Source organism: Homarus americanus, unplaced genomic scaffold (genome assembly GCF_018991925.1).
Source record: "Homarus americanus isolate GMGI-L3 unplaced genomic scaffold, GMGI_Hamer_2.0 scaffold11022, whole genome shotgun sequence".
In the NCBI taxonomy this organism is placed as follows: Eukaryota; Metazoa; Arthropoda; class Malacostraca; order Decapoda; family Nephropidae; genus Homarus; species Homarus americanus.
In genome coordinates, this window is record NW_024737068.1 from 13,895,361 (window position 1) to 13,920,177 (window position 24,817).

General features: G+C 44.6%; 1 protein-coding gene and 1 non-coding gene across 2 annotated transcripts in view; one reads left to right on the plus strand and one right to left on the minus strand.

The window, feature by feature from the left end:
* The window catches only part of LOC121872981, a 56,295-nt gene extending 32,480 nt beyond the window's left edge, over window positions 1-23,815 (plus strand). The window contains exons 2-4 of the mRNA XM_042376164.1: window positions 918-1,132; window positions 3,204-3,318; window positions 22,381-23,815. Of these exons, the coding sequence (XP_042232098.1) occupies window positions 947-1,132; window positions 3,204-3,318; window positions 22,381-22,658 (579 nt within the window). The 5' untranslated portion in view covers window positions 918-946 and the 3' untranslated portion in view covers window positions 22,659-23,815. The remainder of the gene's footprint in view (window positions 1-917; window positions 1,133-3,203; window positions 3,319-22,380) is intronic.
* On the minus strand, window positions 5,009-5,081 carry Trnaa-agc. Its single transcript has one exon. It is a non-coding gene; the product is annotated as a tRNA-Ala (tRNA).
* Window positions 23,816-24,817: the final 1,002 nt, after the last annotated feature.

Below are 24,817 nucleotides of genomic sequence, written 5' to 3' on the forward strand. Positions count from 1 at the left end.
CAGCGTGCCAGGCTCAGGGTGGCAAGCATGCAAACATAACTTCTTTATCGCCACGCCACCATCATCACCACCACCAATAACACACCATCACCACCGTCATCACACCATCACCATCCTCAACAACACCACACCATCACCACCAGCACTACACCATTACCACCAGCACCACACCAACACCACATCATCTTCAACACCACGACCATCATCACCACCACCACCCTTCATCTGGATGACCACAGATATCTCATACAAGACGTTTATGATAAAAAATATACCAAATCAAACCTATCCTAGATTTGTTAGGTTCCGGTCAAGCTTACTTTCGTTTCAGCTGAATTAAACGAAGTTTTATATTCTAAAACAATGCATTATCCTAGTAAAAATAACAATGTAGGTAAGACTGCGTTCAAGCAGGATTCACCAACTAAAATCCGCTTAAGGTATAACATGTCGATTACCTCTGAGCATGTCTGTGTAAGCTGGTAAAAAATATGCGGTCGGCTTGTGTCCTGTCCTACGCATCATGGTTCAGACTCTCATCCTTACTGAAACAGAGACCTAGTTCCTCCCTCATGTCTCCCAAGACTCCCTGATATTATACCAGGTAACACGATGTGCTCGATCCACTGTTTTATGATAATCCATTAAATATGCCAAGTTTTCTCGTGGGTCTGGCGGTGGGCTGAAATCTTCGTACTGAGGATGTGGGGAACACGGCATAAGCTCCTCTCGTTGGTGGTATTCTAATGATGACTGTACTAGAATGGCGTCAGTTACACCTCTTAAAGTCATACTACGGTATACCGGACTGGTGTTTTTAATAAGTGTAGAAGTAATATTATTATAACCAATAGGACTTATATTTCAGGCACGGAGAGTATAATCATGTTGACTGACACCCTCTATTATCTCCACAGGTATCGACGTCGGGAAATTAACCACCCGCATGGTTTTCCACACGAACATGTCTGACTGGAAGAAGTCCTTCATAGAGGCGGAGCAAGAGAAGGCGGAAACAGAGTTACAACATGTAGAGCCAATCAAACTGCGAGTTGGCCTCTACGTCACTGTATGTCTCTTCATCGCTGGCGGGATCTTGATAGTGTCAGCGATCGGAGGATTTTTCAGCCTGGTAAGATACCAAGTTGCACCAAGACCACACTTCAGAGTCGGACTGGTCACTGACTTTGTGCCATGGCACATGCCGCCCCCGCCCCCTCCACCGCACAGGCAATGATTATGGACCTTTTAAATAATCTTCGAAAGAAATTCAGATACTACCTTAACCACTCTGAGCCAACGACACGTGCACAAGGAGATAGGACGGGGATGTTATTGCCATGGTCTCTTTTCTCTATTACCTAATGGTATCATGATGGGTGCCACGGTTGACACGAGGAAATGGTCAGATGAAGGATTCTTCACAAAAATTAAAAACCTGGTGACAAATGCATAGTTTGTTGATGATTATCAGTACTAGTGGGGTGGAATGGGCCCCAACTACCAGCACTAGTGGGGAAGAATGGGCCCCAACTATCAGTATTAGTAGGGAAGAATGGGCCCCAACTATCAGTACTGGTGGGGAAGAATGGGCCCCAACAATCAGTACTGGAGGGGAAGAATGGGCCCCAACTATCAGTACTGGTGGGGAAGAATGGGCCCCAACTATCAGTACTAGTAGGGAAGAATGGGCCCCAACAATCAGTACTGGTGGGGAAGAATGGGCCCCAACTATCAGTACTGGTGGGGAAGAATGGGCCCCAACTCATTATGAAATGACACGACCCTCAAACAGTGCTCAGTCTTCCTATGCCACACTTATACTGTATATTTATACTCCTATTCGAAACTATTAAATTCATATGAGACACTACAGAGTCATCTATGAGGAGACACTATTTCAAAGATTCGCTCAAGGGGTTCAAATTTTTAGACATGTTTTTTCCGTAACTTGATTTGATAGAGTATTTCAGTACACATGGCTTAGACTATACTGTACTGTACTGTAATAAAATGTTTTATTTAACTTCCGGTTACTCGTAAATTCACTACCACACTCACTCCAATACTGCCACACTCACCCCAACACTGTCACTCTCCATCCAACAATACCATACTGACTGCGGCACTCCTACACCAACCCCAACACGGCCACACCCACTCCAACATTGTCACACCAACTCGAACATTGACACACCCACTCCAACACTTCCGCACCCAATCTCCAACACTGCCACACCCACTCCAACACAGGCATGCGCACTCCAACACTGCCACACCTGCTCCAACACAGGCATGCGCACTCCAACACTGCCACACCCACTCCAACACAGTCATGCGCACTCCAACACTGCCACACCCACTCCAACACAGTCATGCGCAGTCCAACACTGCCACACCTGCTCCAACACAGGCATGCGCACTCCAACACTGTTACACCTGCTCCAACACTACTACATATTATATTTAATACGATCACATTCCTTCAGTAATTGCTCGAATACCTGCTGTACTCGGTAGGTCGCCCTTCACCCTCCCACAGACGACACCCCCTCCCACCTACCACAGACGACACCCCCTCCCTCCTACCATAGACGACACCCCTTCCCACACCCCCTCCTCCCCTACCACAGACGACACCCCTCCTCCTACCACCAGACGGTACCCCTCCACCTCCCTGAAGACACCCTCTCCCACACAAGAAGACACCCCCTCCTCTGCAGACACCCCCTCCTCCTACCACAGACGACACCTCCACCTACCACAGACGACACCCCTCCCACCTACCACAGACCTTGCACCCCTCCCACCTGCAGAACACCTCCTTCCTACCACCAAGCGACACCCCCTCCCTCCCCTACCACCAGACGACACCTCTCCCTCCTACACCATAGACGACACCTCCCCTCCCCTGCAACACCCCCCCTCCCTCCTACCATAGACGACACCCCCTACAGACGACACCCCCTCCCACCTACCATGGGCAACACCTCCCTCCTACCATAGACGACACCTCCTCCCTCCTACCATAGACGACACCTCCTCCCTCCTACCATAGACGACACCTCCTCCCTCCTACCATAGACTACACCTCCTCCCTCCTACCATAGACGACACCCCGTCCCTCCTACCATAGACGAAACCCCCTCTCCCCTAAAACTGTCATGAAAATTACCTATAAACAGTCTTCCATGTTCCAACAGAAGAGCGGGTGGTGGCTGGTGTGTGCAGGCGGGTGTGTGGGCGTAGAGATGGTGGTGGCTGGAGGCGTGGTCACCTGGAGTGGGCGAGGCCTCTCTAACACTGCCCTGGTACAAGGTCAGTTCAGTTACTCCACGTGCCACTTATTGACTTTTGTCTCAAGGTCAGGTATATCTTCTTTGCTGTAACGAATAATGGTATGTATAATAAATCTAGTGATTCTAAAGGTTATTTGTGTAAAGTTAGTATAAAGAGACTACCCCTTTTTGCACTTTACTCCCACGGAAATTCATAATATATCGACAATATTTTGCATTATACCATTGTGTCATAACCTTTGACACCACCTTCTTATAAATCGACATTCCATCAGATTACTTCAACAGACTTGCAGATATTACACAGACATATCACCAAAATAGTCATATTAAATTATCCAGGACACTCAGACACATAATATCAACGGTTTTCGAACCCATAAAGTTCTCCAACAGTCTTCTAGCAGTACGGCATTCCGTTTTCGATAATGTTACCGTGCATATATTGCAATATTATCAGAGTTATTAATATTTGTCCTATTAACTCACATATTTTTATAAAATGTCTGTACACACACACACTTTGTCTGTCGTAAAGCGTGTCTCGAACATTGTTTCAATGATATTCCTTTTTATGAAACTGATTCGAATGATACTTAATTGTTTCGAGTTTTGAACTCTGTTCAAAATAAACTGAAAAGTAATGAGAGTAAAGTGCAAAAAGGGGTAGTGGTGTCTGTTAATCCCGATGACCCCAGCAGCAGAACGGGGACAGCTCAGCATAATGGTAAACTTCCGAATACAAGAAAATAACCAAAATGATTCAAGTACAAAATTTAATGGGAATATAATTTTGAAAATTACCATAACTCTGCCAAAAACTGACACAGCAACATAGAAAAAGAATATTCCTCTCCAGATAATGATAAATAACCATGACACATGCCAATCCATCTAATGAAAATAGACTAGTTACCATCATAAATTTGTAAAGGTTGGACAGACATACAAGTCTCCTGGACACATTACATGTCTCGTGGACAGACATACAAGTCTCCTGGACACATTACATGTCTCCTTCCCGTAATCATACATTGTCCGTGGCAGGTGGACAGCGCAGTGCACCACATTAATAATCTCCCCACATATTACACATTGCCGATATCTTAAGAGACCCAACAGGTATCGATAGATCTCTGGCAGCCCTGTAAGTGTCGGGAACCCAAGTACATCGAATTCTGCACATTCTGAGTACGTAAGAAGGATTATGGACGGAGCCTGAATAACGATCGTTTTCCAATTATTTGACAGTGAACGATCCAACATGAACTCAGAAAGCACTAGACATTCCGTGCTTCACTACTTCTTAGACACACACCTATCAACAATCACACATCTGCTCCCACTACCAGTTACATACATGACTTCAAATTCCATCACCTTACAATTATTCAAACACCTATCCCAAAACAACCCACTCCACAGTTGCACATACCTGCCCAAACATATATACTGTATACTCCCTCCCCTAACACCCATCCCTCTCAACCACAGATCAACAGTGGCCACGAAATCCACCACCACTCACCTTGGCATTTAATTGCCGTTACCTCCCCCCCCCCCACCCCAATCCTCCTCATCCATCTCAGTTACCCTCCATACCTCGCTGGTTCAGGCATGTATGGGTATCTGAGGTTACTACCTACATCATGGAGAATACCACTTAAGGCAACACATTCCTCCACATGCCGCCGGTGAAAAAAGAACCTTGGAGATGCGGGGTATCGATCCCCGTACCTCTCACATGCTAAGCGAGCGCTCTACCATTTGAGCTACATCCCCAATCTACTGGTCATGGAGGCGAACACCGGGGCCTTTCACATGCAAAGCGAACGCTCTACTACTGAGCAACACCCCCTTGTAAATTGTTGTTGTGTTGTGTGTGTGTGTAATCCTGGTAAAGAAAAACAAATTCTCATTAAACAAATATATCATTGAACAACTGCAACACACACGTTGAATTCCCGACCCAGTGAATCAGTCAAGAGAGACAGTGACGACATAGTGGTTCACCACCTGTGTAGCCTGAGGCGTGTGGAGTGTGGGGCTGTGTGAGGGAGATGTTTGGGCGTGTCTTGAGGGGGAGAGGGATAATGTATGTGTGTGTGTGTGTGTGTGTGTGTCGCACACAGGGTGGTGAAATGCGTCAGGTGTGGCAGCACTATATTAGTGTTAAGGTGCAAGCACTGCTTGCTTCCTCTCACCTTCAGCTGCCGTCGCTGGCTAGCCCTTGCGGTGAACAGGGAAGCAACTTGCATAAGTCTTACCCTGCCAGTACACAGATTCTTCACCATCAAGACTCCTGCTGTGCCTTCTCGTCGCAACACACGGTAATTGGTTGCCTCGTGGGCCTAGGCTAGACCAGCAGGGGATCTCGGAGTAGCAGTGGGCCCCAGAGGAACGGCGCATAGGCCCACTGGTATGTGGACACGTTCTGGCGCCTACCACCCATTGCCCAGCTGCCTTGCAGATTAACCCTGGTAGGTTTAAGGCTACGGGAGTAAACCAAGAACGAAAATTCTGATTCCCCACATCAGGCATACATGCTTACAGAGCTCCAACAAGCCCCAAACGGCGGTATAGGCGGAAGAGGTGACCACCGTAGAAACCCAACGACTACATCAGCGGACGAAGGCAATACCTGATGGACAGGCTACTATGGCGAATCCCAACAAACTGGGCTATCGGCAGTCCATTGCAAGTCTCCCTCTCCCCAGTCGTTGCAACACTTGCACTACTGGATCAGGTAAAGAGAGAGCCAAGATGTGTGGCTGCAGCCTGCGCCCCTGCCTCATCACATAAATTAACTCACGAACAGCCATCATCCAGTTCACCATACCTCTCATCATCATCAAAACCCCTATACCCCAAAGTCCTATGGCGACAGACGAGGCGACGGGAGGCAGAGATGACTGCCAGAGTCTCTAGTCACAACTCTGCACATGGGCGGCACAGATAAGATGGTTGTTTATGCACTGGGATCTAGGCAGCAGTGCAATCCAGTCCTGTCTGTGCGACAGAGCAGCCATTTCGAGGAGCCACTCTGCTCACCCCACATGGGGAGAGGCTAGAAAAGGTGCCCTAAACATAGCCTTCCTAAAAACCCAACCTGACTGGGCAACCGCACCCAGTAAGGTCCTCCTTATGCAGTAGAAAACACAGTAAAAATCACAGATCCAAACAAAAACAAACCATACAGCCTTTTATGGTCGCTGCATGGAATGTCAGGACCCTTCTGGATGCTGGCACAAATGAGCGTCCTTGTGGCAAAAGAGCTGGCTAGGTATAACATCGACATAGCAGCCATCAGTGAGTCCTGGCTCCAAGATGAGGGCCAGCTCACAGAACTGGGGTCTGGCTATACCTTCTGGAAAGGTGAGCCTGCTGGAGAGAGAAACCACATTTATGGAGTTGGCTTTGTCATCCGCCAACTCATCCTACACAGGCTAACTGAAATGCCTATTGTGATCAACGAGCGCCTCATGACGCTTCGAGTCCCACTGAATCATTCACGTCATGCCTTTTTGAATACGCCCCAACACTGGATGCAGAGGATGACATCAAGAAAGCCTTTCATGCCGACCTTGACAGAGTGCTAACCTGTATCCCCAGAGAAGACAAGGTTGTGCTCCTTGGCAACTTCAATGCCAGAGATGCTAGTATTTGGCAAGGACCCATAGGGAGAAATGGACTAGACAAGTGTAATGCCAATGGCCTACTCCTCCTCAGTCAAAGTGTGCTGCGCACAGCCACACTATCACCAATACCCTGTTCCGGAAGGCCGACAAGTTCAAGGGTTCGTGGCAACACCCACGATCCAAACACTGGCATCTCATTGACATCATTGCCAGAGAAAGAGATCGCCGAGATATCCTCATCACCCGTGCCATGCGTGGCTCAGACCACTGTGACACTGATCATCGGCTTTTAGAGCCAAGCTCTCACTTCACATCGCCCCAAAACGGCGAAGGCAGCAAGCCTCCAGAAGAGGTTTTAATACTAAGCGTCTGCAGGACCAAGCAGCAGCACATGCTTTCAGAGAGCAGCTCGAACATGGGCTTATAAACAATCCAACAGCAACAACGCAAAGAGACCATCGGCCAGAAGAAAAGAATACACCAGAACTAGTTTGATGAAAATTACCCTGTAATCAAAGTACCCATCGATGATAAACGTGCTGCTTTTACTGACTGGTAAAATAACCCTCAATCTCGGACCAAAGCTGATACCTTCCGCAAGAAGAAAGCGGCGGTCCAGCAAGAACTTCGCATTCGAAAGAATGTCTGGCTTAAAAATAAAGCATGTGAAATACAAAAAAACATGCAGATTAGCACAAGATAATCGAATTCTTCAATTCCATTAAAACATTTTATAGGCCAACCACCGTGGCGCAGCCCCCCCCCCCCTCCACTCATCTGACGGTAACTTCATAATTAAAACGACGAAGGCCTCCTTCAGCGCTGGAAAGAGCACTACCATTCATTGGTCAACCGAAACACCGATGTGGATGTCCTGACTACCCAGCAGATACCTCAGCATCCAGAGCTGATCCACCTCAGCTGTCCTCCATCCCTGGACGAGGTCGCTACTGCCAACAAACAGATGAAAAATAACAAAGCCTCAGGGCCTGATGGAATCCCAGCTGAGGTATATAAAGCAGGACCTCTGCTTACCAGCCATCTCCATTCTCTCCTGGAGAATATATGGGAAAAGGAGGAAATCCCCCAAGCTCTTAAAGATGCTTCCATTGTCAATATTTATAAGAACAAGGGAGACCGGTCAGACTGTGGCAACTAGTGGGATCTCGCTACTCTCCGTAGCTGGCAAGATTATCGCCCGAGTCCTCCTAAACAGACTCCTTCTTGAGGCGGAAACTTCCTGCCAGAATCTCAATGTGGCTTTAGACCATCACGTGGCACCACTGACATGATCTTTGCTGCCCGTTAAGTACAGGAAAAGTGCAGAGAACAGCGTCGTGACCTGTACATGGCTTTCATCGACCTAACCAAGGCCTTCGACTCGGTCAACAGGGAAGCCATCTGGTGGACCCTCAGCCGTTTTGGCTGCCCACCAAAATTCATCGTCATTGTGAGGCAACTCCACGATGACATGAACGGCAGTGTCCTGCAGAACGGCACCCAGTCTGAGTTCTTCCCATCCAAACACGGGTTAAACAAGGGTGTGCACTGGCACCAACTCTCGTTTCCATTTTCTTGGCTGCCTTCCTTACTCGTGCCAGTGCCAATTTAGCCGGCGGGGTGGACATCGAGTACCTGGTGAAGGGGGATCTTTTCAACATAAGACGACTCCAGGCAAGATCAAAGGTGTCGGCAGCTTCCATGACTGAACTTCAGTATGCTGACGACCTCACCCTTGTTTCTCACACTGAACACGACCAACAGGAGATCCTAAACACTTAAGCAGACGCGTATGCGCACTTCAGCCTTGAGGTGAATGTACGTAAGACTCAGATTCTCTTTCAACCTGCCCCAGGTTCAGACACACCTCCATCATCCATCCAGCTTAACGTTACTACCCCTTAATGTTACCCACTTTCGGTATCTCGGCTCCCATCTGTCCACCACCGCAGACATCGATGAAGAGATTTAGCATAGTATCAGATGTGCATCTCAATCCTTTGGAAGACTCCGAAACCGTGTTTTCAGTTGTAGGAAGCTGAAATTATTCAAATCTGCACGTATATCGAGCGGTAGTCCTCCCCACCCTGCTATATGGCAGTGAGACATGGGTTACATACAGGAGGTGTCTCAAGGCATTTGAAAACTTTCACCAACGTAGTCTATGTTCCAACCTCCGTGTTCGATGGGAAAACAAGATTACAAATGCCAGTATTCTTGCTGACACCAACTGTAGGAGCATCGAGGTTACCATTATCATGAACAACTATGCTGGACTAGCTATGTTATGTTACCCGCATGGACGACAGTAGACTGCCAAAACAGCTACTTTACAGTCACCTAACGAATAATAAACGCAATGCCGACGGGCAATTGAAAGATATAAGGATAGTCTTAAGACAAACCTGAAAAGTGCCAAATCGATCCCCTTCACCTGGGAGACGATTATTCCACATCATAACGCTTGGAAGAGCACTACACGAGGAGTCAATACTTTTAAGTTAGCCCGGCTGGCTACAAACCAAGGCAGACAAGCACCAACGCCGAAAAGACGCTGCCACAGCCCCTCCCGCACTAGATGCAGCCATCCACATGTGCAACGAATGTGACCCACGCTGCGGGTCCCGTATCGGACTCTTTATTCACCTCAAAACTCACCAACCTAGGTGACATCCCTAATTACTCCTATCATTGTATCATAGCCGGATGATCGTCATACTCGATTCCGAGTGACAGCAAAGTAGTAGTAGTAGTAGTAGTAGTAGTAGTAGTGTGTGTGTGTGTAGTGGTTGACGCTATATACCTTTTACACAACATCCTAATTTTCAATCGTGTTTCATTTATACAAAATATTTAAGTATCACACTATGACACAATATTAAACTTAAGATCAACTTAAGAATAACCTCACCTGCTTATTTTACCTGATCATCAAACACCCTAATGATACCTGAGGGGTGAAGTTAATTAGCATCAGGTGAAATAATATAGGGTGCCTATTCTTGGGCCGATCATAAACTATTACTGTTACTGGGGCTTATGTTTACCTTCACCGCTACTGGGTCTCTCTGGAGTGTGTTTTACAGCCTCGCACCCTAAGACGTGAGAGGTCAATATCCAGTCACAAAAAGACCCCCATTTCCGTTGCTTAGAAGAAAAAATAGAACGAGATTGTGGTGACTAAAACAAAAAACACAGAAAACTCAGTCTTGTTGTATGAACACTTTATGTTTAGTGTCTGGTGTGTTTCTCGACGATGGTGATTATATAGAATAGTAAGTGTGTTGCTTCACCAAATGGTTGTGTTGTGTGGGTTGTTAAAGTCATTTGCTAGGTCCTGCAATAATGGCAGGCCCTTCACCCAGAACCTTGGAATAATTGAGTAAATGTCGGGCTGGCCTCGAGTCGTGCGTGATGCTCTCTGCGTTCTCTGTCGGCCACACTTCATCACGTGGGCACAGCGTCACTTTTTGTCAGCAACACTGCCTGTATGTTGAGGTGTAGCGGCAATACTCCACATTCACCAACATACAGTATCTTGGCGCGCAACATCTTATAGTATTCGTCTAGTCCTCTTCTGACAGAAATGACATCTGAGAACTATAGAAACAATAACTGATGACGTATCAGTCCATCGTATATGCTAAACCTGGGTGACGTGTGATGAGTCATGGTAGAAGTGGTGACGTGTGAGGAGTCATGGTAGAAGTGGTGACGTGTGAGGGGTCATGGTAGAGGTGGTGACGTGTGAGGGGTCATGGTAGAGGTGGTGACGTGTGAGGAGTCATGGTAGAGGTGGTGACGTGTGAGGAGTCATGGTAGAGGTGGTGACGTGTGAGGGGTCATGGTAGAGGTGGTGACGTGTGAGGAGTCATGGTAGAGGTGGTGACGTGTGAGGAGTCATGGTAGACGTGGTGACGTGAGGGGTCATGGTAGAGGTGGTGACGTGAGGAGTCATGGTAGAGGTGGTGACGTGGAGGAGTCATGGTAGAGGTGGTGACGTGAGGAGTCATGGTAGAGGTGGTGACGTGTGAGGGTCATGGTAGAGGTGGTGACGTGTGAGGGGTCATGGTAGAGGTGGTGACGTGAGGTCATGGTAGAGGTGGTGACGTGAGAGAGGTCATGGTAGAGGTGGTGACGTGTGAGGGTCATGGTAGAGGTGGTGACGTGTGAGGAGTCATGGTAGAGGTGGTGACGTGTGAGGGTCATGGTAGAGGTGGTGACGTGAGGAGTCATAGTAGAAGTGGTGACGTGTGAGGAGTCATGGTAGAGGTGGTGACGTGTGAGGGGTCATGGTAGAGGTGGTGACGTGTGAGGGGTCATGGTAGAGGTGGTGACGTGAGAGAGGTCATGGTAGAGGTGGTCGACGTGAGAGGTCATGGTAGAGGTGGTGACGTGTGAGGGTGGGTTTTATTTACCTCCAGCTACTTACTACCTCTTGTATTTCCCCGTCTCTTATTCACATTATCTTTCCCTTCTCTCTTCTGTGACAATCATTTTGCCCTCATTCACATTTGTTTAATCTTCTTCCTTCTTAAATCCTCATTTTTTTTAATCGCCTCTTCTTATATTTCTTATTTCAGTTCCATTTTCCCTTTCTATATATTTTACCCTCTCGTCTTAATCTTCTCCGTCTCATCTACTCTTTATTTTCTTAACTCGTATTACCCTCTCCCCCTTTGTCTCATCTTCATTTTCATCTAACCATCTTTCTCTTCCTCCTTTTATCTATCCATTTTCCTCTTCCATCCATTATATAACCACCTTTCTCTTCCCTTCTTATTCAATCTTCCTTTTCCTTTCCTTATCTATCCATCTTCCTCTTTTTATTTATCCATCTTTCTCTTCCTCATTTTATCTATTCATCTTTCTCCTCCTACTTTTCTGTCAACTGCCAGTCTTTGCCATCAACCGTCAATCTTCTGTCAACTGTCAAACCTTTCCCGTCGCCTGTCAAACCTTTCCATCAACTACCAAACCTTTCCATCAACTACCAAACCTTTCCATCAACTACCAACCTTGCCATCAACTACCGAACCTTTCCATCAACTATCAAACCTTTCCATCAACTACTAAAGCTTTCCATCAACTACCAGACCTTTCCATCCACTACCAGACCTTTCCGTCCACTTCCAGGCCTTTCCCCAGCTCGAGGTCGGGCTAGGAGGCATCGCGGTCAGCTTCGCCACTTTATGTGCTTCTGTTCGGCCCAGCGTCCTTTCACCGCGTGTGTACACCAGCGGCGCCAACTTCTGCTCTTTTGTTTGTTTGGTCCAGCAGCGGGAATGTTATGATCGGCCCAGTAATATGCTATGCCTTCAAGGCTTTACAGTTTAAATTGTCAATGGAAACCTATGAGACACTGAACTCTCTGCAACAGTGATAATTCCCTTCTCGTTCTGTGTTTACAGTAGGGAACATTAGACTAGTTTTATATATTAAACACTTTCTAGATTTTTATGCTGTGCATTCAGGAGAGTGTTGAATTAAATGCACAAAAAAATGCCTCGGTTAAAAGGAACATAATAATCATACGGCAATGTCCTTTCAATTATTTTCCTCATTCACCAATCGAGAACTTTCATATCCTCCAGTAGAATGTGGTTGGCAGCTAACGCTTGTACGTTCACTGTAACAGGTAATACATTCAGTTATTTGAGAGAAATGTCACTGGCCAGACTATGGATTAGTACTGTACGCTTTTATTCTAACGTCTCTTACACTGTGCTTGACGGTTTCATAACAATGAAATAAAGTGTAGCCATCCAAGTTAATGTTTAAGTCGTACATTATCCACTGCAGGACAGACATTATTCACTCAACATTACATGAATGGATTGTAACAGTCTGGCTATATTAAGGAACTTATCACATAGGTAACTAAAAATTTAAATCACTTAAATTGTATTTAAAAACGTTATAAAACAAAAGGGAAGTAAAGTGAAATTAATGAAGTACTTTACCACAACGTTCCCTGGCTGAAGATGTTGCCAACATGTATATTAACCTCCGCCTCTCTACCTGGTAACTTACTGTGCTGTAGTATATTAGGTAATATTACACACGCTTTGCCTTATCTCTACTACTGTAATAATGAAGTCAATTACCGAGTAACTAGAGGCTTCTGACTCACGTTCCGATACTCTCAGGGTTCACACCTCACGGAAAGAGTGGACTGACAGTCGGAAGTGTCCTCAACTAAACATACATTTAAAGCTTATTGGTGTCTGTATACAAACTGTACAAAGCTATATTGTACGTATTAACAGTATTGTGTAGATAAATAAAACTATATACATATACAGTACAGTCTCACTGTGTAATTTTATGAAAAAAGTGTAGGCTGAAATATATGGCTAAGCATACATTTATCCAATTATTAGTTATTTATTCATTCAAAATACGGTGTTGTGGAATGAGGTGTGAATATTCCGTAGACGTTTTTTTAATCTGGGCTACCTGCAATTACAAACAAACTGAATGATTGCACCGGTCAAATTTGAGATCTGGATCCGGGCCTGGGAAATATATCTTGTTAAGCCTTGTGGTCGTATACACCAAGGTAGTTTTTTAAAAAGACGTTTGGTTCCAAATATACTGTACAAAAAATTTGTATAACTATTTTTTCTAACCTAATTGGACTTTCTTGCGGTCCTAAGTGTTTGGTTTGTAGATACACATTACAGTACTCTAGTTTTGAGGGTTAGAAGTTTTATTTTTCCTTCTTTGCGAGTTTCTTATTACATTTTTCAAGTATTAATAATGTTTATAATATCAGCAAAGTTCATTTCCAATGATTTCCTACAGATAGAAACAGTAAACATTGTATCCTATTCACACAAGGGCAAACCCAAAAAAAAGGTGCTCATTAATATATTACAATTATTATTATTATTATTTATATATATATATATATATATATATATATATATATATATATATATATATATATATAATATATATATATATATATATATATATATATATATATATATATATATATATATATATATATATTTCATGTAAATCCACAATGAAAACGTGGATAAGATAAATCTTGATAAAATACACGGAAAATGGAAACAACGAGTACCTTAGCTTTCGTCTTTATTCAAGACATCTTCAGAGGCAACTGAAGATGCCTCTGAATGTCTTGAATAAGGAAAGCTAAAATTTCAATATATATATATATATATATATATATAATATATATATATATATATATATATATATATATATATATATATATATATATATATATATATATTGCAAAACAAGGAAATAGACTAATTAAATATAAAGACGATGCAAGATGATGATTCTACTAATGTGAGATGTGCAAGAAAGTTGAGATAGATGAAGATACTGGAATGTCCGTTTCTGGGACAGTGTAATAGAGGAGTGAGCACTGAGCAGCGTGTCTGGCCGGGATCACAGCAGCGTGGCGGGGGAGTAAGGGGGACAGGAAGGAGGAAAAAAGATGCAGAGAGGATTAACTAGGGTAAAAAGAATAAAAAATAAAAATATGGAGCGTGTCCTTCCCGTCCTCCCTCACAGTAATTGAAGGTCACTCATTACTGCAGCATGACACCAAAATATTTAATTTGCTACAGACTCTGAGTTATGGGGCTTACCTCACCTTTCGGGACAGTCACTACACGTAAACACTCACCACTGTCACATACAGCTACGTATTCACCGCTCATGATTATCCACAAACACACACCACCACCTATGGGTACTACCTATTCTACCCTCCACCACCACCCATAGGTATACTCAGGTTGTCACGATCTTGTCTCTGAAGCCAGACACAAATATGCGTGCCTTGTTGACCGGGGTGTCAGGGTCAAACTGTTGTGGATCCCCTCTCACATAGGCCTCATAAAACATGACAGAGTTGATGCCCTCGCCAAACTCGCGTCTAACAAAGACACCGTTGAATACAATTTGGGTCTGTCAAAAAGAACCCTTAAAACTGTAATTAGGAAAGAACTTATTGATGAGTTTGACGCAAGTAGAACAAGTGCAAACAGGCACTAGTCGATCCATAGTTTACCATGATGAGATGTATCAAGTGAAACATGTATATGGAGCAAGTAACAAGATCACTAGATTACAAGACGTTGTAACCGCTAGATTAAGGTTAGGATATAAGTACCTCTGGCAGTATGTTCCTCAAGCAGATGTAAACAAAACTAAATGTAAAGTGTGTGGCCATACATATGGCCACACACTTGAACACTAAATCCTCGACTGTATGAAGATAGAACCTTTTAGGGACAGGTCCAAGCACACTGTGTGTGAAATGGCACAACACTTCATCTCTAATGGCAAGATAGCCGACATATTAAGATTGTATCCACTTTTTTGCACTTAGTAACTATATCAATTCTCATGTACAGAACCAAATACGCAATGTGCTTGAATACCTCCCACGTAAATGTGAATAACAAAGTGTGAGGCCAGACATACTGCCTCACACGCCTGTTCTCACGCATTTGTGAATAAGTTACCCTTTATGTATAGAACTAAACAAATAATGTAAATGAAATACTGTGTAACTTTCGGTGCCATAATATCCTGACAACCGGGGTTAATTATTATGACCCTTTGTAAACCCTACTCTGTAATCCTTTTGCGCTACCGCTCACAGGATGAGTGTGGGGTGCACAATAAAGTAGCCGCTGCAAGCGGCAAAATCAAAATCACGTAGCCTATTCTCCCCTCCTCCATCCACGGCAACGTATTATCTCTCTATAATAACACAATTACCCTTTCTCTCCCCCATAACCACATCACTGCCCCTTCCCCCATCACCACCATAACTACAACACCACCCCTTCTCTCACACTATAATGCTCCCCCTCTCCCGCTATATAAGAGTCTCTGATGAAAGTGAAGCATGACCACAGCTCTAAGAAGTGATCAATTTAACTCATTGTTTCTATAAGGTATCGAATCTGTTTCCCTCTGCCACACCTCTTACCTTTTGCCTCAACCCACTGCTGGAGACAGATGCCGTTATATCGTGCCGACTGAAAGCCTACACCCACACACCTACTCAGAACAGTAATATGAATTCACTGATCCAGCTTACGAGCGTAGAACTGTACAATACGTGTAAGTGTACACAAACGCTTCCAGTCATCTACATTCATGCGCGCGGAATTACACGATGGCATGGCCATATAACAGCAGTCATATACGCCCATCCACACACATAATGGTTGCCCCTCGTGTAACGAGGATGGCCGGCCCAAACCTAAGCGTGAATTTGTTTAAGGTGTAGAAGCTGTTGCCAACACAACTACCACACCCTAAATTACCGATTTGCTTGACCCAGTGTCAAGGATTATTCCGAGAAGACCGGACAGCTCGCCAACTGCACTGGCTAACCTTTACCCGGGAACACGATCCGCAAATCGATTAACATCCAGATTCCCAATTACTATTGGATAGACAGAAGCAAATGGCGTAAAGAAACTTGTCCATAGTTTCACCCAGCCCGGGGATCGAACCTGGGTCCGGTCGCTTGCGAGGCGAGCTTACAGCGCCCCCCCACCCCCCCAAAAAATTGGGTGGGCTCGCTATGCTCGCCATGTTCCTCAGCCCACATCACCTTGGACGCCCCCCCCCCCTTGGTATTCCTGGATCCGCCCCTGGGCTATGGGTTAAGAGTTGGCCTTGCTTTGATTTTGAGCCTACAAAAAAAAAAGTTAATTGTCTTCTTTAAACACAAACACACACATCCTTGACCACCGGAGAGTCAAGACCTACTTGGCGCTGCTGCTCAGCTGCCCCCCTTGGCCATCTTCGGCCATTCCTTAAGTAGGTATTAGGCAGCTACCAAACAGGGAGGTACTACCGCCTGGGAAGATATTGGAAGCATAATGTATTGTCTATGGTAGACCCTGCTGCCATATGGCATCACGAAAATTGTGACCAAGTCTCAGGTTGCTGATCTGACTTGCCTCATTTACACACAATTACAGGGTCTTAATTGTTTCACTTACTATTGACAAGACAACAAAACATACATACAGTATATTGTTTCTCATTTTTTATCTGTTTTTGTTCATTTTTGTATTTCTTTATGGTTCTTTATTATTATTATTAATATTATTATTACATTTCCCCCCCCCCCAGGCCCTGATGTGGGTCAGTGACCTGTGCCCGGGTGGGCTAATTCCCGTATAAAAAAAATAAATAAAATAAAATAAAAAAAAACATCCTCACCACCAAGATACCAACACGATCAAAAGTGACAATTTCGTTTCGGAAAGAAGTGGGATCAGTGTTGAACAGTCATGAACAGTGTTTAAGACAGTGAATTCAGCACTAGACAGTACCAGTGAGACCCGTGACCCACCAGTGGGATAAGCACCCCAAGGAACTCACCACCATCTTCTGACCAGAAGGTGCTAATCAGTCCACCATGGGAACAACAGTGGGTCGGCTTCACACCTGACTACGAGATAACACACCACCACCTAGCAGAGAGAGTGAGATACTGTGACACCACCCCACACCACATGGTTCCCCTTGACCACGTGAGGTCCTTTATATTAACACCTACGGACGAGTTACTGCACCACGTGAGCACCACACCACCCAGTGTCTCCATGACCACACAATTTCCTTAATATTAACACTTACAGACGAGTTACTGCACCACGTGAACACCACTCCACTCAGTGCCTCCATGACCACGTGAGGTCCTTCATATCAACACCTGCGGACAAGTTACTGCACCACGGGGCCTATGTGACACATAGTATGGCAAAAGACTAGCCCGGGCCATCACCTGCAAAGTATAATAATGTGTATGTTCAATTCATGTTCTTTCTTCTTTCAGTAATGAAAGCTTTTGTTAAACGACCCACCCACCCGATGTCTTTGTATGTAATAAGTTCATTTTTGTCTAATGTATATTTTCAGCCTTCGGGCTGCAGAACGTTTGCAATAAACCGTTAATTATTATTATTATTATTATTGCACACATCGTGCCACTTTTGAACCCTGAAGTAACTATGAAGTTATTCACTCTCAAAGGGTAACACAGTAAGTGCCAGGTACCAGGGAGAGGACATAACACGTGGTTGATTCACTGGGTGAGAAACTTGTTTACTCGTTCGGGATGAATTTTTATAAACTGATGCAGAAACAATCATCAACACATGTCTTGGTTCTTCGTGCTATAAATAATCACCGCTGCAGAGAAAAGATGAGCGAAAGTTCGTCTGGTGTAGCTTCATCACGCGTGTCATTGTGGGATGGAGAGAGAAACACCCGGGACCGTCAATTGCTCATAATGGCGCTATGTTTTATGGTGTAGATGTTACACCATTACAGCACAGTGTAAAAGGACGCCATTGAATGCTGCAACAATCACATACTGACGACTTGGCAGTGTTCGTGTTTGGGTAATAGCTAACAGCATCATTATTGATCTTATCTTACACATCAACCACAAGACATGGACGAAAACCACAAGTCTCAAGTGGTGTCGGTCATCCTGTGATTAGAGTGATGCAACCATTAAAGTCTTTAAGTACCACCCAAGTTGTGGCAACGGTGAAGTAGCAGACGATAATACGTGTTGAGGTGAGCTGTCTGGCCAATACAGTACTTTACTGAACACCACCACGGTCATCCTCATCACTCATGCTCCCTCGCCTCCCCCGTTGCGCCTGGCTGACCATACAGTAGTGACTGTTATTACTGACTTTCCCTACTTCTGAATGACCGACGGTAAACCATCCCCGTGTTGTTTGCTTGTATGGGACAATACTACAACATACACAGGAAATTGATGCTCTTAAAACAGTCAATACAGAGAGATAAACTGCAGAGGTGGGTCAATATAACAAATTATACCGAAACTGTTTTTAATATTTCTAACGAAATTCAGACTTCCCCGAAGACGCTGTACGTACAATACACCCACAAATGTTCTCACGTACTTCAGCTAACTTACTGATCACCGTACCATATCGCATTGATTACTTATTGTGAAAATTGAATAACGAAAATGATTTGTTGTGTTAGTGTGGAGGTCAGGTGGTGGTGGTGGTTGCTCGGGGCGTGTGTGGAGGTCTCGTCGGTTATAGAAACCACAACAAGAGTCACGCCCCCACACACGCGCCACGCCCTCGCACATGCACCTTGAAGTGATCTGCTTCCATAAATGACAAGTAACACTACCATGTGCCAAGTCACCAGCAACACCATCGCTTCACCAACACCACCATGTCCCCAGCACCACTATGTCACTAACACCACAACGTCACCAACACCACAACGTCACCAACACCACAGTATCACCAACACCACCACGTCATTAACACGTCACCAGCACCACCACGTCACCAGCACCACCACGTCACCAGCACCACCAAGTCAGCGGCACTGCTAAGTCACCAGCAGCAGTACAGTATATCACCAAATTCCACACAGTACAAACTTTCCACCACCCCCACCACTCTTTCGTGACACACCTCCCCCTCCCCCACCACCTGTGTCTGCCATAGCACGTGACAAACACCTCGCCCTCTGCACCATCCTCCCTCCCCACGTCTGCCACCAATATCGGCGATCCATGAATTATTTGACTTGATCTGCCACCGGTGCAAAATATTTTCACCTGTCACTTTCACATGCTCCCCCCCACCTACTGCAACGCTTTCTTAAGTCATGCAGTTAACGCCAGGCTCTCACCCTCACCCCTGTTAATATGGGGTCGTAATTCAGCGTGACCTGGAACGAGGGACTCGGTGTATCCTGACCCCGACTATCCAACATTGGTCGAGTTCATGGAAACACGACAAATCCAATAATTAACTCGGGCGGCCATATAATTATTTAAATTCCTATTATAGTCATTTCTGTCATGATTACATAGAACAATTGAAGTGATTTTTTGCAAAGGAGCGCGTGTTATTATTCACCTTAAAGTGTACCTGAGCACACGATGGCACATTAACCGGGTTGCAGTTCATAAATTTCTCGAGTCATCCATTTTTTTATAAGTAATGAACGAAAATGTTTCTCGGTTTTCGTTTAAATTTCAATTTAACTTAGCATCACAAACAAAGCATTATGTATAGCTGTTAAGAGTTAGGATGGTGCTGGTGTTGAATGTATGTATGTGTGTGTGTGTGTAATAATAATAATAATAATTAACGGTTTATTGAAAAAATTCTGCAGCCCGCAGGCTGAAAATATACATTGGACATAAATGACTTATTACATACATTGGTGGTTTAACAAAAGCCTTCATTAGAGAAAGGTAATGGAACATACAGTGAACATACAGATTAATGTAGGTGTTGAACAGCAAACTCGTAGTGTAGTAACTCCCTCCCAGATGGTGTTAGGAGGAACTCACGTGGTGTAGTAGTTCCCTCAGATGGTGTTATGAGAACCCTCATGTGGTGTAGTAATTCCCTCACAGATGGTGTTATGAGGGACCTCACGTGGTGTAGTAATTACCTCACAGATGGTGTTATGAGGGACCTCACGTGGTGTAGTAATTACCTCACAGATGGTGTTATGAGGGGCCTCACGTGGTGTAGTAACTCCCTCACAGATGGTGTCATGAGGGGCCTGACGTGGTGTAGTAATTCCCTCACAGATGGTGTTATGAGGGACCTCACGTGGTGTAGTAATTCCCTCACAGATGGTGTTATGAGGGACTTGACGTGGTGTAGTAATTACCTCACAGATGGTGTTATGAGGGGCCTCACGTGGTGTAGTAACTCCCTCACAGATGGTGTCATGAGGGGCCTCACGTGGTGTAGTAATTCCCTCACAGATGGTGTTATGAGGGACCTCACGTGGTGTAGTAATTCCCTCACAGATGGTGTTATGAGGGACTTGACGTGGTGTAGTAATGCCCTCACATATGGTGTTATGAGGGACATGTGGTGTAGTAATTCCCTCACAGATGGTGTTATGAGGGACTTGACGTGGTGTAGTAATTCCCTCACAGATGGTATTATATGAGTGAGGTGTGGTCTTAGGCCTTCCTATCGTAGACGGATTAACACATCGCTGGTTGCTGTTGGGTCTCACGGGCCGTTATCACTGGGTACCTGGGACCTCACTGTGTGAAGGTTAACTTGGGTACGACTGTTACTGTTGAGTTGTTCTCACTGACTTAAGCACTGTTCACCTCTGTTTAACACTGGTTCGGTTCCGTTCCTTTCCTAAATGAAATTGTAACTTCTGGAGAGAACTTGTTGATATTCCGGTGGGGAGGAGGGTTCAGGGGAGGGGGTTGGTATGGACCAACTTAACAGTTGACCTGGCTGACCCTTCGGTGGTCAAGGATGTGTGTGTGTGTGTGTGTGTGTGTGTGTGTGTGTGTGTGCGCGCGTGCGCGTTCGCAGAAGACATTGATAATTTGTACAAGGGAATAAAAATTTGTTTTGTCTCAATTGATAACTGTAATTTTCTTATAGGTACTTTAAAGGTTCACAGTTGACATAATATTAATACTTTTTGGTCCCAGAGACAAACTCTTAAAGTCTCTTGTACACGCATGTACACCTTGTACTCATCAACAATGTTGTCCCACTTTGGACACCCGAAATTACCCTTAGCATGTAAAAACTAAACTTCATTCAGTGCCATACTGGATTTTAATATCTCAGATCTAACAACGACATCAAAAGCAAAGGGCAGTAGCATGTGTTAGGTATAACACAAGTACAGTATTTGATGAGACTGTAATGAGGCTCTGGACGAGATGCTTCATGTTTTTTACTTTCAAAATTACAGATGTAAAAATTCTTAATATCATCGACTATAAAGGACAAACACAACATACAGTACATATACTTGTATTGTTTCTCACTTTTTTATCTTTTTTCATTTTTGTATTTATGGTTCTTTATTATCATTATTAATATTATTATTATCATTATTACTACTACTGAGTTGTTATTATCATTATCATTATTACTACTACTGAGTTGTTATTATCATTATCATTATTACTACTACTGAGTTGTTATTATTATTGTCATTATTATTATTACTACTAATGAGTTGTTATTATTATTATCATTATTACTACTTCTGAGTTATTATTATTATTATTATTACAGTTAATAATTTTTATTATCATTATTATTTTGTGATTTTTTTTATTAAAAATTTAATTTACTATGATTTATTATTATTATTTATTATTACTATTATTACATCTTCGCCCCCCAGGCCCCGATGTGGGTCAGTGACCTGTGCCCGGGTGGGCTAATCCCCGTAAAAAAAAAATCAATAAAGCTTCATGAAGACTAATATAACACAAACGCATCATTAATTCATGTTATAATTACTAGATATTTTTTCTTTTCTTTGTTTCTTCTGTAATGCATTTATCATATTTCTTCATACTTCTTGTTGTGAACATTATTGTGGTGGTGTTGTTCCTGCAGGGTACCTGGTGCTGGGGGTGCTCTCCGTGGTGTCCTGCATCCTCCAGATGACTCTCCTGGGCCTCCTGGCAGCCGTCACCCCTACCTTCGAAGCCACGCCCGCACTACCACCCACGGCCAGCCATGAGAGGATGCGGGCGTGGGTACAGTTCCTGGGTGGTGCTCAGGGGGCCATGGCAGTGCTGGTGGGCGGGATGGTGGGCGTGACCATCGTGGTGACGGCGTGTTGCTGTAAGACCCCTAAAGACAATGTAGTGGGTGTGTATCAGCCCAGGTGACAATCCCACCCACAACCATCACACACCCAACCTTCACAGTCACGTACCTCCCCGCTCACCTTCCACTCTCTTCATGTCCATGTTGAGGACTTATGTTGACGCTTGAACAAACAATATAATTAAGTAATCCTCACTGAAATGAGAGATTTAAGTCCTAGACTTTCTGGTCTGATGAGTGCAGCGGGTCTAGCGTTCTTCCTCCTCATAATCCTCTTCCCGTCTCATTTCCTCTTCTCTCCACAGACTCCCCTTTCCGCCCACTTTGTCTCAGCTGTCCTCCCACCCTCTCATCTCCAGCTTCGAGCCTCCCCTACAATACTCAGCATCTCTGCCCTGCGTGTCAGTGATGCCCACACGTCGATTATGAAATTGGTCTGGGTCACCATCCATCCCCACATCACAGCTTCAAGGTCGGCCGGACGCACCCCACGTGACACACTTCCGGCGGCGTACCTGGGGCGTGACACGGGCCGCCCACACCCCGGAAACCCACGACAACGAGGGCGTGACCCCTACGCCAACCCCACCACCTGCTTGTGCGTGAAACTCTATACTGTTACTATGAACAAAGTGGTACTGTGGAACTGTGTTTAGCGACATGGTTTGGTTAATTTTATATAGTGTTGAAAACAAAAGTATGAAGTTGTGTACATAGACAGTTTGATAAAATAGTGTAAATATACTGTAGAAGGCATGTCTGGAGGCGAGTGTTGGTGTCTGTGTTGTGCCGCGTGTTACCCTGAACGGAGGTGCTCACTCACATAATAATAGCAAGTAGTGAAACTGAAGGTTGACTCTTACCACCACTTAATATACCAGCCAGTGCCAGGTTTCAGCATCCTTGCACACGTGATCGGGCAGAAAAATGCCAATGGTAGCAATTCTTTATTATTGAACCATTTCCATGGCAACCATCCTCAAATTATGGCAAACACTTATCATCGTTCAAGCTGCTATAACTGCTATTAAATATGCTAGGGTGTTAAAGGAAAGCTCTGGGATTGTTCTGAACAGCCATGCCTCTTATTGCTAGTGTTCTGCTAATTTGCATATAATTATGACGTCACAAACCGGAAAAAATATTCCTATTCTGTTGTGCATTTGTTGTTGAGTCTTGGTGGTTCAAAATAGTGCTGTCTGGTAGGAAATATATCTAGCTTATCAAAAATGTTCATTTTATGGAATGAAGAATCAGGAAAGATCGATTAATCCTTAGTTTTCATACCAAGGTGGACAATCTGCCATGCCATTGTGACGCCCAACGTCAATGTTGTGAAGACCAACATTAGTTACTGTCCAATGATACCAGCTCCAGCAACCAGGTTTAACATTGTATACATCATGATGACGTATCTGCAGTTATGTTTCGTTCACTAGGCCAGAATTGAACCTATACTGTGTACGACGAAGCAATTTACTGCAAGGCGCAGATGATTATGTGCTGCAAGGCGCACATGATTACAGTATGTGCTGCAAGGCACACATGATTATGTGCTGCAAGGCGCACATGATTATGTGCTGCAAGGCGCACATGATTACGTGCTACAAGGCGCACATGATTATGTGCTGCAAGGCGCACATGATTATGTGCTGCAAGGCGCACATGATTATGTGCGCAAGGCGCACATGATTATGTGCTGCAGGGCGCACATGATTATGTGCTGCAAGGCGCACATGATTATGTGCTGCAAGGCGCACATGATTATGTGCTGCAGGGCGCACATGATTATGTGCTGCAAGGCGCACATGATTATGTGCTGCAAGGCGCACATGATTATGTGAAGAAACCCATATGAATTTGCCAGTGACCATATTGAAATGGGAGTCATGAACTCATGAACTGTGCGATGAACCCTATGGCCATGTGATATAGCGAAGTGGATGTGAAGACATTCTAGTGGAAGCAACAGTCAGCCATGCTGGAAGGACAAATCATACCACCGGGGAGTTAGAATTCATAAGCTGATGAATGAAGTAATGAATCGCGTCAAATGGATGGCATTTGCTGAGTCTGTCCAACCATCAGAACTCACACAACGTGAAAGGAATGCGATTCTGAAAAGAACTGGGAAGTGTATCGCGGCATTTGAGGATCTCCAGCAGGTAAATGGCAAAGACAGAGCTGCAGCTCAGCATTCCCTACTAGACTTGACATATGG